Here is a 19,830-nt window from a genome sequence, read left to right as displayed (position 1 = left end):
AGAGAGAGAGAGAGAGAGAGATATGAGAAGATAGAAAGAGAGAGAGAGGGAGAGAGACAGAGACAAAAATAGACAATAACAATCAGAACGTAGGGGGTAAAATACCATCGATCACCTTTATAAAGTTTGAAAGCCGAGTTTCTTTTCTGGTGCACTGGGGTAGGTGATTGAATAGCCGAGAGGCGATATAAAGAGTGCTGCTTCTTAGAAAATTAGTGTTTGGTTTAGGTATAGTACGTTCCCTGTTTCTAAGGTTATACTTACTTTCTTTTAAAATGACTTTTAGTATAGAGGGTTATTGGTGGTTACATAATACATAATACATAATGGATTTAATTGGGATTATGAGGAAGTATTGATTGCTGTCTCTCAATTGTAAAAACTGATGATATGGCACTAGGTCTACATCTGTGGTTGATGACTATTACAGAATGATCTAAACTGGAAAGAGAGAGAGAGAGAGAGAGAGAGAGAGAGAGAGAGAGAGAGAGAGAGAGAGAGGGGGGAGGGGGAGGCAGGGGGGGGGAGGGAGAAAGGATAGACAAACGTTTTGTTTTTAAGAAGAAAAAGAGCAGAGTTAAGAGAGATAAGTGATATGGATATATTTATGGAGGAGAGAGAGAGAGAGAGAGAAAAAAAAAGACAAGGGGGAGGGGTAGATATCATGATAGAGATAAAAGCTGAAAAATAGAGCGGGAGGGAGAGGGGAGTGAGAGAAAGGGAAGGGGGAGGGGAGAGAAAGGGAAGGGGGAGGGGAGAGAGAAAAAGAAGGGGGAGGGGAGAGTAAGACAGAAGATAGAGAGTTCGAGAGAGAGAGAGAGAGAGAGAGAGAGAGAGAGAGAGAGAGAGAGAGAGAGAGAGAGAGGACATACATGCACATGTATAGGTGAACTTGAATAGTATCTGTGACTTGTGCTCATCAAGTCTAGACCCCTCACCAGTTAATGACAGCTACCCACGGTGTCAATGAACTCTGATCTTTTGTGGATGAAGTTGATGGAGAGGATGGAATCTTGGCTTGAGACTTACACATGAGTGCAGCTAAAGATCATCTGTTGAGAGCCATATGGGCATTAATTATTAAAGTCATACTATTTCACACAGGGTTAATACCCTTCTCACTTTCTCTCAAAAAATTATTTGTGCCCCGGTACACTTGACTGGTAGAAATTAGAAAGTCAGATAATATAATGATTTGGTATGTTTACATTACTCCTGGATCTCAACATAGTACGGTAAGCCACATGTGATCCATGCATATTTCATACAAGTTACATGTACCTCATGGAGTTACAAAATGTCTTACATTTTGAAACACATACTCACTATAGAAACCTAAATGTCAGTTAACGGAAGCCTGAAGAATTCTGATATTGATGAAGGGACTTTGATGTTCATAGGCATGAATAAGAAATCTTGTTGTAACACGATGACACAAACTTAAAAAGCAAGTATAAAGAGTGTTGGGATTGAATATCTTCAATTTCATATTTATATTCCTCATTTGTCAGTCACTACTACCCTAATATTATGATATGTGTGAAAGTCCAGGTAGTGGAATTTAAGACAGCCATTTAATATGAACAGATCTCGGTAGTCACTTTGGATGAACCTCATTATGGGGAATTGAACATCTACAATAATGACAGAAAACACTACTTATTGCAACTAATTGCCAAATGCCATAGGGTCTCTATTTTACTTGACCACTGCTGTCATCACATTTTGATGGGTGTGACTACCCAGGTCGTGGAATCTTAGAGTTAAACTGGCCTAATGACCAGAAACAGTCTTGTAAGAATGAACGGATGAGACAGCTCATTACTCGGAGATCAGTGTATGATCCATGGTGGCTATCAACGTACAGTGTAGCGCCCCATTTAGAACTGAGACAGAAAACCTTAACCCCCCTCTCCTCTTTCCCCCCTACCCCCTACCTCTCCCTCCCCCTCCCCCCCCCCCTTAGAAAAGAGAGAAGGATTTATGTAAAAACATGATCATAAGTCTGTAAACAGGGCTCAGTATGATGATAATGAAATGAGATAATCTTTACTCATTTCATATTTCAGTATTTTACAACACACAACATAGTGGGCTAATGTTAGGCCATTGCTACATGTGGCTATGTTTAATACCCCTTCAAACTTTCCTCTTGCCACCGATTTACACATTATTATTTCCTGCGGAAGTTTGTAAGGCAAGTACTCTGCATCAAGTGTGAATAGGGCCAAGTATAATGATAAACCTGCGTGTGTTTGACTTTGATTGAAGTGGCCCTTCCACCAAGTTCATCTCACATCTGATCTTGAGTGGAAGAGTCCTGAAAGTGACTGAGATAGATTGGAATCATGTGCTCCATGTTCCAACCGTAGTCGATCTGAATATATATCTGATGGCATAAGGAGAGATGGATGTAGTAATGTAGTTGGTTCAGTGTGAGTTCAAAAAGCTTTTTCAATCTGATTAAATATGGAAATGTAAAGCACTTGTTCCTATGATGAAGTTTTTTTTCTCTCTTTGATTGAGAAATAATAAACAAATGAATTGAATTTCATACTGAATAGTGTTTGGGCTGTTTAACCTTATTAATAACCGCAAAAAGTTTCATGTGGCCAGTGTTCTTGGTTAAACGGTACTGAAGGCTTCCTCTCCCTTATCGACAAGATTATAGAGCCTATAATTACTTTTTCATTGTAGGCCATGAAGGCCAGCCACCTGCATGGAAGAGGAAAAGGAAACAGGATTTTCCGATAATCACTTGGAACCATTATCTTTTACATTTGGTGGAAGCATGTAGAACCTCCTAGACCTTTAAATAGAATTCAAGATATATAGAAAACCTGACCTACATTCAAAGATAACTAACAATTGTATTTTTGAAGGACGGACATTCTCAATTTGATTATGCAACTGGAGTCAGCAATGTGATGTTATTGTTAACCCTCAAAGGGCTCATTCATATAGTTTGCTGCCAAAAATAAGCCGTTTTCTCTCCCAGAGAAAATCTTATGGCCTTATTGCGGGGGCAGCTGATGTTATGCTGTATTTGACCGTTTTATTAAGAGGGGAGGGAGGGGCTGTCAGATATGTTCCATTGATCAATCAAGGTTATAGTTATTTACTGATAGAAACTAGAAGTCGGTACAAAACTAGCCTCACTTGCTAAGATATATTACTTCATGTTAGCAGAGGATGACACTAACAGGCATGGGGCTTATACATATTTGTAGCCCCTCCCCCCCAAAAAAAAAAATACCTAATCAAATTTCAACAGGGACCCTACTCCCACAGACCCTAACATTTTCATTCTGAACCATCTGTGAAAAGAGATAGTGTGGAAGCTTCAACGAACTACATATAGGCCTATTCATAACCTGGAAGTCGAGTCAAATTATAAACCAATTTGCATCACATCATTACCTTCTTGATAAGTGTGTGTCAGAGCTATATTACTTTGATTACAACACATGACACTGCCCATTAATGTCTTACCTCGTCACTTGCTACACCTCATTCATAGGCCTAGGCTATATAAATATCTTCAGATTGGGTATTCATTGAAGGAGAATAGACTGTGGATGTGAAACCCTATCCTCACAGCGTGTCAATCAGTAGCAGTGGTGGGATAGCTTATTGCTAAATTGCTGGTATTAATAGGTTTCAGTTACATGAGATGCTGTTCTCCTTTCTAGTAGCCCCATGTCAGTCTTAATTGCAAGCCAGCAGACTTTTATGTGTTATTTGATGACCCCATGATGATGCTTTTATAATGATTTCAGATAGTGATCTGTGATTGCACAATGTGATCTGTGGACTTGACTCTTCATGCTCCTTATGCAGATTATGTATTTCATTCACTATTCTGTGTGAAATAGAACCGGTATCCTGAATAACTTTACAATGAAGTAATTGGACTTGAGTCTTTCTAATTCTGAGATTATGTATTATATTAAAATTAGAATCCTGATTCCTGAATGCCTTTTAACTTCAGTAATATATGGACTTAAGTCTTTCTGCTTCTGAGACTATTTATTCAAATTATATTCAACATTCTGGACGACTTTCCAAAGTAAAACTGTGGACTCAAGACTTTCTACTTCTTATAGTAAACAGACTATGTTTTTCAACAGAGCCACGATTGTGAATGATTGGATAAATTGGTCTTTGGTTTTAGGCCTTTTTTTTTTTAAAGGATGGGGTTACTCCAGTGAGTAATGAATATCATTATGATTGATATCATTCTTACAACTATTAGATGTGTATATATACAGATATGAATTATGTTGGCTGTGCCTCATAAAGTTTGATATTTGATCTTTGAAAGGAGTAGGAAGAGGGATGATAAATGCCACAGTCAATATATAACATTTTCCGTTTACCTCTTCCTGAATCCTTCATGTATGGTCTGAAATAGTCGATAAATAAATACAAAGGTCAACTGGTTGGTATAAAACTGGTTTCATAAAAAAAGTTTGTTATAATCAATCCTAGTATCTTAAAGATAAAACATAAGGGAAACTCACAATCAATTATCTGAATATGATTTTAACCTGTAGATAATAATAATAATAAAAACGTTACTTTTAAAGCGCTTACCACTGAAGTCTCTAAGTACTATAACACACAAAATAGACTGATATACAATTACATATTAAACAAAACTAAAAAGAGCAAATAAACCCACAAATTACAATACATATGGAATACACATCAAAGTGAACAGAGTTGATTAATTATCGAACGCAATTTTGAATAAATGTGTCTTAAGACTAGTTTTGAATAGGTTAACAGTTTGACAGTTTTTGACATTTAAAGGTAGTCTGTTCCAAAGTTCAGCAGAAGCTTTGCAAAAAGAGCGATTACCATAAGAAAGAGTTGACACAGAAGTAGATACGAGGTTTAACTGTGAAGATGACCGTAAATTGCGTGAGGGTTTGTATTCCTGGATGGGACTACCATCATCACCTGATTAGAGATGTGACGAAGTTTGAAATAAATCTCTGAACTGATATGCAAGACCCTAACTTCAGAATTTCTTCACAAAATAGGTACATTGTACTTATTAGATGCAATATCAAAATATTTTACATATTTAACCCACAACTGTAGATGAAATGCCTTCCCCAAGGGCATACTCAAGATTAAGCACTGGGCAGCGATCTGAAATATCAACCTCTTGACTATTAAGAGCTCTCACATCCTTGTACCCTTAAACCTCAAAGTATCAATGTTTGTTTGATTTTGTATGTTTATTTTTTTCAACTTTACTATGCAATTTCATATATTTTCCATCCTTTTTATTGCTATTTTTGTAGGGTGGAAAGGCAGAAGAAGTCCAAACCAAGGTTGGAGAAGAAAGTAAACCGGGAGAGAGCCCAGCTGAGCCAGCGGCAGCAGCAGCAGCAGCGGCTAGCCCTGCCCCACAAGAAGCTGGGGGTGAGTCTAACGCAGCAGCCCCGGAAGCAGCCAGCCAAGACGACAAACCAGCCCAGGTGAGTTTTAAAAAAATGTGTAGATGACAGTGCAAGTCCATGTTTGCATAAAACCAGAAACTTTCATAAGCATAACATATTCTTGAATTTTATGAGTGGTTCAGTTCCCTAAGTTTTGCTTACAAACTACACTTTTTTGAATTTTTGAAATTTGAAATTTTGCGGTGAACATAAGATTCATGCCACAGAAGTTTCTTGATTTCCAGTATTCAGTCATTTTTTATCCCTTACATTACCAAGAATCTAATAACAGACATTTAATAAAATCATAATCATTTATGTAGTCTGTAACATAAGGGGCAAAATACATTGGACTTGCCCACAAATATGGGTTTATCCCCCTTTAGTCTGCTGCTCCCAAAATTAAGAATAAACTTCCTCCTCCTTCTCTGATATCACCACCATTGGTAGAACAGGACAGATGTCTGTTCATAAGATACAAAGGGTAATTTTCTATGCATTTTTTCATTTAAATGATGATGTTCATGAGAGCCAAACGGGTGTTAAGTATAGGTTGAAGTGAGTTAAAGATGCATGGTAGTGGGCTCTCATGGAAATTTTGACACCATTTGGGTGTTTACTCAATAACGGGTGTTGTCAATCACCAGGATTAGCCTTCAGTTTTGTGCCCCCAAAATGCTTTTCATTTTCCATCAATTGCCTTACAAGGTAAAGTCATTATCATATATTTCCCTTACCCAAAGACTCTCCGAGAGACTACGGGAAATTTCTTGATGGGACCACGGGTTTGCTGTGTGCGAGACTTGCTCGCCCGTAAATTGTATTTCCACCAAGTCTGGTGTCAGCTAATTATGACCTACGGTACTGTACATGGAAACTGACTGCCATCTCCCTTTAAAGCCACGCTGGCTGCGGGAGCAGACGATGTATGAATTGTAGTGTAGGAGGTGATGATGTTTGACAAGTTTCTAATCAGTCTATGCAGGAATACAGGATGTAATTTGTGGCAGGACACAAGATTCTCCAAAGCCAACTTTTAATTCCTGTCATCCCTATCGCGTAGGAAAGGCGTGCGGAATCGCACGTAGATACCAAACTTAGAAATAGCATTCATGTAGTGAAGTAATCTGTAATTACATAGGCATGAGCCTCGTGAGGCTAATATGGTCATACAGCTAATACTTTGTTGCGTCAGAGCCCTAAGTAAGGATTATAAAGTAATGTTGAACTCTGAGGTCTTAACATTGATATCGTCTGGGTTGGAACTGGGTTGACTCACGGAGCAATCACTCATTTCCGCTCGACTCCCTGGAAATTTGCCTTAGCAGCATTGGATGTCATTAAAGCAACATTGCGTTCTCCCCAAATATTAATGTATCGATGTGGTGAATGAGTTAGATGCTGAGACATGCGAAAAGCACTCTGGGTCATCTGACCAGTCAGCATACTCCACCGCCGCACATGGAGGATGTTTTTCCCCGCATGATGAGTCGATGACCATGCTCCCATTCATTCTTCCATTAGCGAGAAAGTCATGTGAGTCATCATGACGGTGTTGGAGAAGAATTTGAGAACAGCCTTGCTTCATCACGACTGTTGTCGTTCTCCTACATTGTAATGAGGTTGACATGAGTTTGCAATGCCAGCTTTCATTATTGCACATGAATCTCTCTTCTCTCATGAAATTTCTTATGATGAGCTGAGTTATTGAAATATTAAAGTTGATGACACCACTACTATTTTTGATCAATTTAACTGTCATCACTCTTAATATTACATTATTATGATCACAAAATATCATCTTCATCATCAATGGACTTTATGGACATTAAGAGAGTGTCATCGTAAGTCAAGCTCAACAGGGTCTTCTTTCCCCGCTGATTCTGCCCAGCCCGTTCCCTTGGCTGGGAGAAGGAAATTCAGTAAACCCCTGTAAGAGGGAAAATACTGACTGTCAGCCAGTCTGACTCTGTTCAGAGTGATAGAGAAAACAAAAGAATGGAAAGGGTCATTTAGCATTCCTCTAATTACCCATTTATTGATTACCATTGTATGTCATCGGTGTGTTGATAAATTCAAGATATCTATTAGTATTAATGAAGAAATCTGTTTTAAAGTTATGGTATATCCTATTCCTTGTCTTATAGGTCTATTGAGTGTACCATCACATTGTCCAGGAAGCAGGGAGCACCAGAGAATGAAAACAAGATTAGTTCGGCGATATAGTACATTTATTTCACAGAATATCTTGCAATAGTACATGTATTCGTCCTAAGTTTTGACCTTCTCTCATTTTCTCTCAATCTCACTCAATCTCTATCATAGAAAATGAAATATAGATATTAAAGGAAAAATTATCTTCTTTCCTACCACATTTGGAATGGCAATGAAGTTTGAACGGTATTCAACAATCACCCATTTCCTTTTCCCATCACTGTGATGTGTACATGTACTTTTTTTACCAAGAATCCCTAGATATTTCACACTTCATCTGTGTCTGGGACAGTGTGAAACTGTATCACTACCGGTATTTATAAACGTGAGGTCAGATGTACTGTCAGATGAACAGTCTCTCTCATATATACTGAAAAGAAAAATCAATCTTTTAGCACTTCAAAAATATTTGTTCCACATTTTCTGAACCAGGCACGATATTATGATTAATTGGTACGCCTAATCAATATCCCATTTTAGACCTTGTCACAAACAGTTTCTTCAAATAAAACAAACATTGTCATTTGTGATTTGTAGCTGTGTATCTTGTAATACTTCCTGTACCACTTACTATTGATAAACATTGGCAAAAGTGAAACTACACGTAGAATCAACAGGAAATAAATATGAAGATATGAGGAAATAATGCAGTGGTTCAGATTATAATTTCTCTTCCATATTTGTCTGTTCTAAATCAATATAAACTTATTTTGTAATAACATATATATTTATACAAATAGGCCTGGTACATAATGTAGGTAGGAATCAAAAGAATGTGGCATTGGCACCCATTCAAATAAATCTCTTAAAGGTATTACAAAGTTTTGGGAAATTTTGAAAAATGGGTGGATAGTGATTTTTTTCAATTTTGATATATTTGGATGCCCCTGTGGATGTATTAAAAGCACTAGAAATTTTAGCCCCTAAAACACTTCTGCTTTCGAGAAAAATTTAATGTAAAGATTTACCGGTGCTCCCGGTAAATTTTGATGAATTTCAAAAAGCTCCTACGGCCGTACAATAGTAGCTGCGACCATGAAAATCTCAGAATATGTAGTTGTGGTATATAATTTCCGAACGGGAATAGCTAATGCTACAGTCACACGGCCATGTTACGGACCTGCGGATGCCTGCGTATATTTGGATAACGTATTTTACGTATGGATAACGTATATTCTGCGGATGCTTACGTATATTTCATCCGCAGCAAAATTTTGAGATTTTCAAAATTCCGCTGCGGATCTGCGTATGTCTGCGGATCCTGCGGATTGAATTACGGATGGATACGGATGCTTACGGATGATACGGATCCTTGCGGATGCTTACGGACTTTTATCCGTAAGCATCCGCAGCTACCGTAAGTGGCCGTGTGACTGTGCCATAATCGGTCGATTTTAGTCAATAAACATTGTCTTATAGCTTAATTAATATCTTGACCTTGAGAGGGAGCTATTCAACATAAAGTGTTTATTATTTACAATTTCATAACTTTAGAGTCGATTTCGACCGCGACAACGATCACTGAATATTGTAGGATCACATATATGCTTCCAATATGTTCATTTGAACCAAATTCATGACCCCATACCAAAACTTTGTATTACCTTTAAGTATTTATGTTGCATATTTGATTTACCGCAATTCAGTATGAGTACACAAAACACTTTTTGTCACATACAATAAAATGTTGTCCAGCAAAATGAAAGGTAATCTAGACATTATTGGTACAAATTAACCCATTCTTCCTAGCAGTAGAAAGCGTGTCAAACGCTGATCGTTCTATAGCCTCTGGTAAGGACGCATAGGGAGCTCACAGCATGAACTCACAACAATTTCCACAGCAGGGGTCTGGCAGTTGTATTCTCTGACAAATAAAGCCATTTGGAAGGGAAAAGCCTCATTCACATATGACGAGATACAATGCAACCCCCACTCCCCCTCCCCCTTCCCTCTCCCCCAAACAAGAAAAAAATACAAGAGTTTAGCATATTTTGCATTTTTGTATGATATAATGCACATGGTATGCACAGAAGCCATTGCTGCATATTGCTATTGTTTTAACCCCCTTTCACACACAAAAGAGGTATTTACCTTGCTGCTGCCAGTTTTGAGACGGGTTTACAAATGCTTGTGTGAAGGAGGCCCAATAATTGGTCTTGTGACTATGTGGAAGTGACACAACAGAGAGATATTATAGGTTGGAATGTTTGGCATTCAAGGAGTGCTTATTTCACTAAGATATGAAATCTATTCACAGCCTCTCCTCCCGACTCCTTGGTTGCCTAGCAACTACCAGTGATGCGAGAGATATGGGGTGAAAGACGACATTTCGGCAGAAGTGCTCCCAGTACTCTTATATCGTGAGACATCTCTCTAAAACATTTACACACACTTCAATTATTTTGGTATCTAAATTTTCATGAGTCTTGGATGGCATGATGCTAATAGAACTGTTCAGACATGCGATGTGTACCTGAATGTTATTTTGCTTTGAGTATGTTCACTTGAACAACATTTTTGATAATTTGTTGTGTGATTTTGTTTTTCAATGTAACATCTTGTTTCCCATGAACAAAAGAGGGAGCCTTTCTTGAGCGGGATTTTGGGATATTAATACGTCATAATTTGATCCTGTTTTTTTTATGTTGGAAGATTTTGGGGTGATTATTTCACAAAATTTCATAGATATTAGACTGGGATTTGGGATGTTAGTACCAATTAACATTTTTAGAGATGCGCTTTGTGAACAGAAATGGTTTGTATGTATCTAGCATTGCTTAATAAAGAAAATGTAATATGTACCCCAAATCATTCTTTCTCATTAGGGGCCTACATCCATTCTTGGCAAGGAAAAGAAGTATCTTCAAACAACAGGATACAACTTTTGTTTGACTTAGCCCTTTAACCTCTTTATTTCACCCTTATTGTGATGTATTTGCCAACATAAATGTGCACTTTTTTGTGTCATAGTAAATTCATCTCTTGTGAAAGAGACATGAATTTAAGCCAAAGTGCGTCAGTCATATTCCAAGATATGTCATCGTGACCAGTTGTCGTCTCTGACGTACACGCCATGTCCAATCCTCTTGAGCAAGAAGGCTCTCGAGCGATCCTAGCTCTCCTGGCAGGCAGGAGGAGAGGAAAGTTTCACTTTAATGTGGCAGCTGGTAGAACAATCTGCCTGGCTCTTTGCCACAACCTAACCCTAATCAGATGAACTCTTACTACACCCGACAACCAACCTCATCCATGCTCAGACAAGCCAGCTTTTGTCTGACACACATGCATGAGGTTTGTGTTGTTGCCGCCGCCTTGCGCTGGCTGTGTGTCTGGCAACCCTTTCTCCTGCACAGAAGGTGCAGAGATAACATCGCAAGTAAGAAGGAAAAACAGGCCACCAGTCTTGAGCATTAAGCCCCGGTGGCGTCCTTATATGGAGAAAGCAGCTTGAGAGTTGTAAACCTTTAATTTGCTCTCTTCAGCTTCAGTCCATAGACAAGCCAAGCTGCTGCGTAGATGGATGGGCTAAAATGACGGAGATGGCAGGGGAACTGCCAACTTTACTGCATGTGTGGTTCTGCATGAGTGTAACAAATTAGATAAAACAGTGATTGTATGCGAGCATAATTTGCACCCAAGGCTGTTTACAGTCAGACTCGGTTTCCAGATTTCTTTGTTCTTAGCATTACTCGCATCCTAATTGAATTAAGTTTTTCAGTTATAGTTAAAGACAACACTATTTCTTAATGCTGATATGCAGAATATCTGCTCAGTGAGATATTTGCTTCTAATTAGACTAGGTTTCAGCTGGAGATAATTTTGGAGGAGTAAACATTTGTAAGTTTGACCCAAAGATTTGAGAACAGATGTGTTCCTAATTGTAGTTCAACTTTGCTTATTCAGTTTTAAATAATGTGATAGCTCTTTGCGGATTTAGAAATGAAAAAGATAACAAATTCTGTTTCACTAAAGAAACATAGTCTATTGATCTCACTTCAAATGATAAGTTTCTCCCAATACATAAAAGACAATTTTAAATGCATTTTCAATTTTTGTTTGCAAGGAAGAGCCATTGAATTGCTAATTTATGATAATGGCATCAGCAACATATATAATGCGGACTATATTTCTTCTCTTTCATAATGCAGAATGCATTCTGAGATTCTTTTTGTACTATCATGATTTGTAGGTATAATGGTTAACCTCAGGAATTCTGATTGTAATTTCAGTTTCACAATGTTGTGGCAGCATGCAGCCATTACACATACAGCCCTTTCACATTTAGAAGAGGACAAACTGTATGAAGACTTCTTATTTGAAAAACACACATTTGACAACCTTATAGCGAAACAGGAGTACATGCAGGATACATGTCTCGCAAATAAACATCATAAAAAGTAATGTGATTTGGACTGAAGTGTAGTGAGATGAAACATCCCCATACCAGGCAGTGTTCACATGGCAAGCTGACCCTGATTAAAAAAAATTAGTTGGAGTTTTTTTTATTGGAAAACATTCCCTGATCCTCCCTTTTGATATTGTTTTCTGGTATTCATACAATAAGTGAATAGTACATGTCTTATAGTAGAAGAGTTGTCACAAAAACATAACTTTCCATGCATCATAGCATTTCTATATTGCCAGTGCATCCATACAAAGCACTCCAATCTCTGATTGGGAAAGTGTGCTGTAGGCCCTTTATAACATATTTTCACAAGTGCGTGCCAACTCTGTACTTGAGTGCAACATAAATATTTGATAAACTGTGAAATGATAAGATTCGAAAAGTTGTGACCCTTAGGGTTAGAATACTTTTCAGTAATATTTATTATATATGATTTAATGAAATGTGCTGCTCTTGAGGGACGGATGGATGTTGCCACTTGTCACTATACTACTCTGACTTGAGGACATGCTCTTTAGGCCTGTTTTCATTGGCTCACGTTTGCCAAATAACCAGATATTTAAACTATCCCGATCGCTTGCGTTGTCATCAGCCCACAGTTGCATTTAGCGGGACATTTGGTCGAGAAAATATCCTATGAAATCTTGGGTCTTGTTTCCAAATATCCTGCTATTTGGGAAATAGCAGGCTAATTTGCGCCCATCCAAGCTAGTTTGTAATGAGCGTATCGGTCTGGTGAAGACGCAATTTCAAGCTTCAGGATAATATCCGAGTCTGAAAATAGCAGGTTATTTGGCAAACTTGAGCTGATGAGGACATGCTACAGTGTACATACATTGTACGTATTTATAACCATGACTTGATCTCACGGTTTTTATTGTACCAGTAGAGTGTATCTGTGCTACACACCTTCTGTTGCTTTTTATTTGAAATTCATGTAGTGTGGTTAAGTGGTCAGAAGCCAAAGTAGTTTCATTTTCACTTTCAATTTTTTTCCAATATAGATCCGTGTTATTACTTAGAAGTTAGAAGGATATCCCGCTTTCTGTGAAATTTATTCAAACTGATGAACTATGCAATTATTCTGCATGTTATTTGTATATATTTTTTTGTATAGTGTTTTTTTCTCTTGACACATTTTGAATGGGGGAATAGGGATGGGGGATGTTGCTCCAACTTTGCCAACTAGTCAACTAGCGATTTTCTTATCAGACAAATATTTTAGATGTTAACATTTCTAACAAGGATAAAAACTGATTGCCATATTTTCAAATTTGGTGGCAGAACTTAACATTTTTAAATTGCACTTTAAAATTTACTGATGGGGGTAAAAACTAGTTGTCAGATTTTCCAACTGACTTCCGATTATTGATTGTTTATTTGTTTGTTTATCTAGGAACCAGCTGAAGTGAAGCCAGCTGAAGAGACATCAACCAAAGAGGAATCTCCTGCAGTAGAACCTCCAGCAGCAGCAGCAGCAGTGGTAAGTTTTCAAAATAAAAGAGTTGAAGGCTTTAAAGAAATATATGATATATCAATTGTTCAAAGATTACTTAAAAAACAATAAATGAAGTTACTTTTATTGAACGAAACTACACTGCATGAAAGCAACTGACAGGCAGTGGTGAATTTCTGTGTCTAATATGAAAACTTGAAAGAAAAATATTTAGGATCAATTATATATATTTATAGAACTTCAATATTGGAATAGATTATTTGATGAAAAGTGAATAATGAATTCTTATTTTTAAATTAAAAAAATTACTACTCAGAATATTATTGTCTGTGATGAGTGATTGATTTGTAGTTAATCTGAAAATCTGTCTTTTCATTCCTCAATCAGGAATAAAAGTATCAGTTTTCTTAGCTTTTTATTATTCACTTTAAAGCTTTCAGTCAGGATCTTTAACAGGTAGGAAGCTTTCCAGTCCTTGCTTGGTAAAAAAAAATGTCCTCTATCAACTATCAAGGCTCTATCCTGTTTTCCCAGAATAACATGCAAAGGAAATACTAGAGAATAATTGTTTAGAGGGATTAGATTAGAGTTTAGAGTTTAGAGAATCCCATTTTTACACATTTCCAGATGTTTAGGTCGGACAGTACTTATTTCAAGCTAAATACATTTATTTTAAAATAGAGTGATCAAAATCCTACTTCTACCCTGTATTACAGGAAGGAATGTTTAATTTAGAACTTTTATAATGTTGGAATTATTCCTAGTTTAATATGTCCTTCTTAGTTATGTTGACTAATCTAAATCTTGAGAGTTGAACAAAGGGTCATAGGGGACAAGTCTGGCCTTAAATCATAATTATGTTATGTATTAATAATAGAAAGTGACTTTTTAAGTTTTCCCAACCACTTTTACAAATCTGAATTTGTCATAATTTGATCTTTAAAGCCACTGTACATACAGGATAAAACATATGCCAGGCATAAAAGCATATCAGGAAATTGTTTATAGTTTAATTTACATAAGAAAGCACCCTGCTGATGTCTTCTGCAGGCACCTTACAATAGGGGCATTTACACTACCAAAAAAAAAACATCATTTTTTCTCACATTTCACAGTTTTGTCAGAATTTGCTAGGCATCTTCCCATAAACATAAGCGAAACCCCTAAAATATAAACCCACCTCTGGAGTGTTTTTTGTTGAAACTCCTCCTGTTTTTGCAGTGTAAATGCTTGCTCTCAATAAACCAGTGAACTCTCCTCGCGTCCATGCTAATGCATGCAGAGCAGCCACAAGTGGCACATGTGCACAACTCACATTAAAAAAGACGGAATTATCGAACACTGACGTTTTATGGGCGTTTCCAGTAGTGTAAACACTCATGGTTTTTCCACAATGTAAATGGGCCTAATGTATACTTGAAATCTGAAATTAGCATAATAGCGGCAGTGAGCTAGGCACCATGAATAAGGAAGAGTGTGACATTCTAGCTGTTGGAATGGTAATTCTACCCTGATAGCAGACCTGCCTTGTGATGGAGGTTTGATGCGCTCAAGCCAATAAATGCAGGAAATTCATTATCACCATGGCAACTGCTGGAAGAAGTATGAAATTGTGACGTGAGAGGCTAATTGGATGATGCATGAGAAAACAAACTAAATACAAAATGAAATACTTGCACTTATAATAATTCAGCCATACTCAATTGAGAGGTAGAGAAATAGCAAAGAGATCAACATTATGGCAAATGTCAAAAATGTATTGACACTTATTATATGCTGAACTTCAAACTGCTATATTTCTTTTTCCTTATTACCTCCTGAAGTATTTTCTATTGGAGAATGGGTGTTGAGTTGTGAAACTAATGGGAGACAAGTTGACAAATCTAAATAGCTTTGATCGAGTTTGATGTTGTTCTGAAAAGAGATGTAGAAGTGTTATGGTTATTGGTTCTTTGAAAGATGAAATGATACAATCATTTTTTTTCATACAAGAAAGCGAAATTGCTAGTACAAGATCAAGACAAAAATGTGGTACATAATTGGTATATGCCAAAAAGGGAAATTAAGAAACTAACTAAGTGTAGGAAAGTTCCAGATGGTGCCCATAATTTGTATGAATATTAGTTGGTTGCTTTCCTCATAACATCATCTATGACAAAATGAAAAGATAGAATGGATGATTTTGTTGCATGTGTTATTTCACAATGTCTGGAATATAAATATATTTATATGTACTTTTCTGTTTTCTTTGTTTCCTTTAAGGTTGAACAGAAATCGGAAGAACCTGCACCTGAGGAGCCTAAAGCAGAAGCAGAAGCAGCAGCAGCATCACCAGAACCAGTATCAACAGAACCAGAACCATCAGTACCATCAACCCAAGCAGAGGAACCTGCCCCTTCACCAGCAGAACCTGAGCCTGTCAAAGAGGAAGCACCTTCAGAACCATCCCAACCAGAGCAGGTACCATCAGAACCTGAACAAACCCCTTCTGCACCCGTTGTAATTGCACCCATTGTAATTGCACCCGCAGAGCCCTCACCCGAAACCCCTGCACTAGTTGAAACTGCCCCTGAGGAACCATCCCAGCCAGAACCAGAACCAGAAGCAGCAGCAGCAGAACCTACTCCAGAACCTACCCCAGAACCTACTCCAGAACCTACTCCAGAAACAACACCAGAACCAACACCAGAACCAGAAGCACCAGTAGTAGAACCAGTAGCACCAGTAGAAGAACCTGCCCAGGAACCCACACCAGAACCCACTCCAGAACCAACACCTGAAGCTGCACCTGAAGCCACAGAGGAACCAACCCCAGTAGAAGAACCAACCCCAGTAGAAGAACCAACCCCAGTAGAAGAGCCAACTCCAGAACCAGTCCAGGCAGAGCAAGAGCCGGTAGAAAGCACACCATCAGAAGACCAGACCCCAGAACAGGTTCCCCAGGATGTTCCCTCTGACACCCCAGACACGCCCCAAGAACCCACACCTACACCTGCACAAATAGATTCAGTGGAGGTATACTGATTATGCAATGACATAGTCATTGTTAATTTATCATATCAATCAAAAGTCAAATTCAAGTTTGCTTCTCTTTTTTATGGTTTAGGGAAAGAAGTTATTTTGCACTGACTTTGCACTTTATTGCACCAAATTTTAAGAGAATTGCTTGACCACTTTCATTTTGTATTCAATTTCCACACATGCTTCACAGACAAGATGTTCTTGACAACCTAGGTCAAAAGCTTATTGGGCTTTTTCCTGAGGTTTGTTTGAAAACATTTTTAAACTTTATCCAAAGGAGAAACATCTACCGGTAATACCATTAGTACAGGAGGTAGATTATCTATTACCAGTAACCTACATCAGAATTCATAAATGCAATTTCTTCTTTCCGATTAGGAATCAAAAGCAGAAGAGCCATCGGAACCAGCTGCAGCAGAACCCACAGTAACTGAGGTACCATCAGAGACGCCGGTTGAGACACCATCAGAGACACCCGTAGAAACTCCAGCTGAAGCACCCGTAGAAACACCAGCCGAAGCACCGGTGGAAACACCAGCCGTAGCGCCGGTAGAAACACCAGCCGAAGCTCCAGTGGAAACACCAGCCGAAGCACCAGTAGAGATTCCTGCTGAGGTATGGACAAGATGATATTTTCTTTTGTTAGGATGACTACCCATGGACTTTAACCTCTCTGAAAACTACCCTCCAAGAATAAAGAACAATCGGGACAACTACCCTCTTTGATTGTCCTCGGAGTAGTTGTTCTAGTGGTAGTTGTCACAAGGATAATTGTCTTTGGTCTATTTTCCAAAGGGGATATAGTCATCTGGAGAGTAATTGTCCCTTATTTTTCTAGGTAGATGGGAAAGTAGTGGGCAGGGTTTAGTTTTTAGCTACATTTTGAATTCAAGATTACATTGAGGGAAAGAGAGAACTTATGGTAGCATGTCACAAAGGAGTGAAAAGAATGTGTAAGGCTGATAAAGTCTGCAAGGAATCTTGAAGAAGGAGGGGGATGGATAGGGGGGGGGGGGGAATGACTGTGCAAGGGAGGAGGGATATTGGACAGGGGAAAACAATACCTTCAAGACTAGTCACTAGCTTTTTAATATGCTATGTCATTTCAAGGATATTTTGAAAACCTTGGGAGCCTGCTATATTAGAACAAGTGTTGAAATGCAAGATCATTTGCCCTCTTCACCCCACATAGTATTAAACCCTGGCTAAACTATTTATAGGAATTAGGGTTAATCGGAGAGAGAGCAAGAAAGAAAGGGCAACAAAGAAGTGATAAGGAGGAAGAGAAGAAATAGAACAGATGAAGTGAGTAAAATCCATGGCGAAAGTGAAAGGGGATGTAGGAATATATCCAGGATCCATGCCGACTATAGTTTGCAGAACACATGTGAAGGTTTCTTAACAAGAACAATATCCGAGTACTGACCTGGTTATTTTAATTTATTGTTGTAGTTAATGCAATTCTGTAAACTTAAACCATTCTGATACAATCATCTACAATGCTCACAAGTTGAAAATATTTGACATTATGAAAGCGATACTTACAGTGGAGTGAATGATACATTTTCACTTGATGGACTAATTTCCATGATGATTTGAATGGCTATTGTTATACAGGCATGAAAACGAATAGGGATCACTGATATTTTATACCATTCACTTAGCATTATATGGTAATTCATGTGGTATGAAATAACAAGATCACAGAGATAGCACACTTTTTTTATGTGCATTACAATATGTGTCTCTATTTTACAGTTATCTACGGTGTGGCAGTGTTTTCCCTGTATCTAGTATGAAACTAATATTTTGATAGGAATGTATATTTATTGTAGAAGAGAAATGGATGATAACGTCTACAAATTTATATCATCAACAATACTTTAGGATGTACTGTATTTGTATTTATATGACATAAAAATTATTATTAAAAAAAACATGTTTTGGCAGCTGCAGTTTAATTTTGCACTTATTCATATATATTTTTATAAAAATATTTCTGCAGGTGGTTTGAAAAGCACTTAGTCTGATATTGCATACCGATATGTAAATGCTTTTTGACAAAAAGGAGCTTATGTTTTCTTGAAATTAAAAATTGGATCAATAGCGAGCACTGTGATGGAAAATTCCTGTATGAAATTGAAATTTGCTTGTAATCTCTGGGACACCTTAATATATATACAGCATCATTGGATAATCTTTCAAAGGAATTTGGCAAGTGTAGAATAATCAAACTGTTTGATTTTACCACAGACACCAGTAGAAACACCAGCCGTAACACCAGCAGAAGTACCAGCCGAAACACCAGATGAAACACCGGCAGAAACACCGGCAGAAACACCGGTTGAAACACCAGCAGAAACACCAGCAGAAGTACCTGTAGAAACACCGGCTGAAACACCGGTTGAAACACCAGCAGAAACACCAGCAGAAACACCAGCAGAAACACCAGATGTAGTACCAGTTGAGGTTAGTTTTTGTTTGATTTTTGTTGCTGTTTGTTTGTTTATTTCTGATAGTTTTAAAGGCTTCTCTACCCAAGAATGCCATGTAAATTACGCATTCTGAGGAAAAAATCCTTCATCAATTCTTAGACTTGTGATAATTAACCTGAGTTTTTTGTATCTCCAATATGTTGACTTTCCATTTAGATTTGGAAACAGAATTGGCCTTACTAGGCAGGCATTTATCAGCTTCAGAAGAAATTATGAAGGGGAATAGAATAGAAAGATTGACATCCCATTTATGTTTTAATTATTTTGTTGTGCTTATTGATATTAAATAGACCAGTCCTAGATTTATTGAAAAGATCATTAACTTGTTTGAATTGAAAAAATTCTGTTTTGTGATCCAATCCTTTCACAGCAAATAAGCTACCTTTTTATGGAAATATGGACCAATTGGGATAAATATTATAAGTTATATCATGTGACAATATTCTCCTTTACAACTATTTTGTTCTTTCACTTTGATAAAATTTCCATTATCCCTCTCTACAGCCTGCAGCAGAGCCTGAGCCAGCAAAAAATGAGACTGCTCCAGAAGAGCCAGCAGCGAGCTTGGACACCAGCGAGCCAGAGGTCAACGGAGATGCTGCCCCCACCAGTGAAGCCCCCGCCCCTGAGGCTGAGGCTGATCAGCCAGCAGAGACCCCCGCTCCAGAGGAACCCAGTGAGCCCAGCAAGGAGGCTGCAGCTGAAGCCAAAGAGGCAGATGAGAGTTCTGTTGCAGCAGTAGCAGCAGTTACAAGTGAGACTTGGAGAGGGAGACCTAGAGAGTTG

General features: G+C 38.0%; 1 protein-coding gene across 5 annotated transcripts in view; it reads left to right on the top strand.

Moving 5' to 3' along the window:
* The window catches only part of LOC764925 (cell surface glycoprotein 1), a 53,332-nt gene that overhangs the window by 23,620 nt on the left and 9,882 nt on the right, over positions 1–19,830 (top strand). For 4 of the 5 annotated variants that reach the window (XM_030998524.1, XM_030998525.1, XM_030998528.1 and 1 more), the window contains exons 2-8: positions 5,316–5,492; positions 13,469–13,552; positions 13,691–13,696; positions 15,791–16,543; positions 16,928–17,164; positions 18,803–19,018; positions 19,549–19,798. In XM_030998524.1, the coding sequence (XP_030854384.1) occupies positions 5,316–5,492; positions 13,469–13,552; positions 13,691–13,696; positions 15,791–16,543; positions 16,928–17,164; positions 18,803–19,018; positions 19,549–19,798 (1,723 nt within the window). Of the gene's footprint in view, positions 1–5,315; positions 5,493–13,468; positions 13,556–13,690; positions 13,697–15,790; positions 16,544–16,927; positions 17,165–18,802; positions 19,019–19,548; positions 19,799–19,830 lie in introns of all 5 variants that reach the window. The other variant, XM_030998526.1, reaches the window with a different exon arrangement.

This window comes from Strongylocentrotus purpuratus, unplaced genomic scaffold, assembly GCF_000002235.5.
Source record: "Strongylocentrotus purpuratus isolate Spur 01 unplaced genomic scaffold, Spur_5.0 spur5_scaffold_5, whole genome shotgun sequence".
NCBI classification, from domain to species: Eukaryota; Metazoa; Echinodermata; class Echinoidea; order Camarodonta; family Strongylocentrotidae; genus Strongylocentrotus; species Strongylocentrotus purpuratus.
This window is presented reverse-complemented; position numbering and strand designations above follow the sequence as displayed.